Source organism: Argentina silus (genome assembly GCF_951799395.1).
Source record: "Argentina silus genome assembly, chromosome: 6".
Classification (NCBI taxonomy): domain Eukaryota; kingdom Metazoa; phylum Chordata; class Actinopteri; order Argentiniformes; family Argentinidae; genus Argentina; species Argentina silus.
The window spans coordinates 19,768,246-19,770,745 of record NC_139660.1 but is presented as its reverse complement, the minus strand read 5'-3'; the positions used below and the strand labels follow the sequence as shown (position 1 = coordinate 19,770,745).

Sequence of the window (2,500 nt, the reverse complement as noted above, 5' to 3'; positions counted from 1 at the left end):
GGTTCCAGACAGGGGAGAGGGAGAAAGAGAGGGAAGGAAGAGAGAGAGAGAGAAGAGAGACATAGAAGAGAAAGGAAGAGGAGGAGAGAGAAAGAGAGAGAGAGAATTTGAGAGAAACAGGAGAGAAGGGAGGAGTGTGCCAGGTAGTTGGAATCTGGCCACTGTGGAAATCATACCAACTTGGCCTCAAAACCCATTTCTGTGGAACATTTCCATTGAACATGAATGTCATGCATTACATTAAAGACTCCAAAGGGTTATGGGTAAACATATTCAGAGTGTGCCAGACACTTGGAGCCAAGCCACTGGTGATATGTTCTGCCTGGCTGCAGGTCTGAACATAGTGGGCGGTAGCCAACACCTATCAACTCTGTGTTGATATATACTGTCTACTACAGGACAGCAGGGGAGGCTGGTGGAGGTAGAAATCTGGTGGAGGCAGTCAGCCTCATTGTAATGCATGGAACAGAATGAGGAATGGTATCAAAAACCTGTGTGATTTGATAGCATTCCTCATTCCATTACATAGTCATAATAATAGATTTCTATCTGCACCAGCCTCCCCTGATAGGTCTGGTGTAAAATACATGTGTAGGTCTACTGTGTAGGAGTTGGCTGAAGCACATACAGGTCTGGAGCGGGCCAAGAACATACTGTTTCAGCTTCCGGGTCTCCAACAGCGTTCTGTAGAACGCTTCTATAAATCACATGAAATATAAACAACCTAAAGGGTTGTCGATAAACATATTCACAATCACACTTCCAAGCTCCCAGTTATTAGAAGTGCATTCCCTTCCTCCTCCAGCGAGTGGTAAATCTCCACAGACGTAATCCTTGTGCCAACTAATCTCAATAATCATACTTCATTGTTTGTCAGAGGCGGTCAAATTAGCCATAAAAGCTTCAGCTGATCGATCAATAAGATTGATGGACCAAACCCCACAATGTTCTTACAGCTGAACCGAGTGTTTGATATAATAGAGATGGATGCTGTGGTGAGGGCTTCTGCGCTAGCTGTCGCTACGTTGCTAACACCTATCCAGACCTATCAGAGGGCTAGCTGTTGCTATCTGGACCTATCGGATCTGTGAAAGGGAGTAAACAAGGGCAGATGGAATGGAATACAGCCATGACTAATACTGAAAATAACAATCATATGCAACGGAATGGCCAAGCATCTCTCTCTCCCCCCCTCTCTCTCTCTCTGTCTCTCCCCCTCTCTCCCTCTGCCCCCCCCCCCCCCTCTCTCTCTCTCTCTCTCCAAGTATACTCTCTCTCTTACTCTGAGGAAGGAATCGAGGGCTCCGTTCTCCATAAACTCTGTGATGATCATGACCGGCCGACTCTTGGTGACCACGCCCTCCAGCCTGATGATGTTGGGGTGGTCGAACTGGCCCATGATGGACGCCTCCGACAGGAAATCCCGCCTCTGCTTCTCCGAGTAGCCCGTCTTCAGCGTCTTAATGGCCACGCCCAGTTCTCTCTTCCCCGCGGGCTTCAGACGACCTTTATACACCTCCCCGAACTCACCTGGGGAGAAATGGAGGATACCCCATCGTCACTAAACCATCTGTTACCATATTACTTCCCGAAATCCCCTGGGGAGAAGAGATAACCTCATCATAAAACAATATTATACCTCTATATTATATATCTCCCAAAACCAACCAGTAGGGGGAGACACCTGTTATAGTATTCACCAACCTGAACTAACCTGGGGAGGAAAGACAGTATTGGCAACCAGCATGCATGCAACCCGGGGAGGCTGGTGGAGGTGGAAATCGGAGGACAGGCTCAGTGTTTGATACAATTTCTCATTCCAATCCATGCATTACAATGAGCCATCCACCAGCCTCCCCTGATGAAAACCAATACTTAAGAATGATCCATTAAAACGTCAACATAACAGTATATCATGACACATACTATGATACAGTACCTAATATGACACATGCCCCTATATCATGCCCCAGGGTCATACCAGAGTCCCCTGATGTCAAACCCCATCCAGCCAGCCAGGCAGAGAGGATGGTTGGATGGGGCTCTTCTGCTGAACGCATGAATATGTCAAGTCAAGTAAAAAAAATAAATGTCCCCTCTCTAGGCGGATAAGATCAGTATGAATTATGGATGAGTGGATGGAGTCTGGTTACAATATTCTCACTTCTCTCTGGGCACACACACTGCTAAAGTTGCCCTCTAAAGAGACTGGAGCTTTCTGAGCTTTAATAGCAAATGAGAGGGATGGAGAGAGAGAGGGAGGGGGGGGGTGAGAGAGAGATAGAAAAAGAGAGAGAGAAAGAGAGAGAGAGAGAGAGACAGAGATAGAGAGAGCAAGAGAGTGAGAGAGAGGGGGAAGAGAGAAAGAAAGCGGGAGAGAGAGAAAGAGAGAGGGGGGAGAGAGAATGAGAGTGAAAGAGAGAGAGAGAGAGAGAGAGAGAGAGAGAGAGAGAGAGAGAGAGAGAGAGAGAGAGAGAGCGAAACAGTTAGAGATAGCAAC

General features: G+C 47.2%; 1 protein-coding gene across 1 annotated transcript in view; it reads right to left on the bottom strand.

The window, feature by feature from the left end:
• LOC310806308 (ephrin type-B receptor 1-like) overlaps positions 1–2,500 on the bottom strand; it is a gene marked incomplete at both ends in the record, with an annotated part of 54,891 nt that overhangs the window by 10,177 nt on the left and 42,214 nt on the right. Inside the window, one exon of the mRNA XM_083672360.1 lies at positions 1,283–1,530. Within this exon, the coding sequence (XP_083528486.1) occupies positions 1,283–1,530 (248 nt within the window). The remainder of the gene's footprint in view (positions 1–1,282; positions 1,531–2,500) is intronic.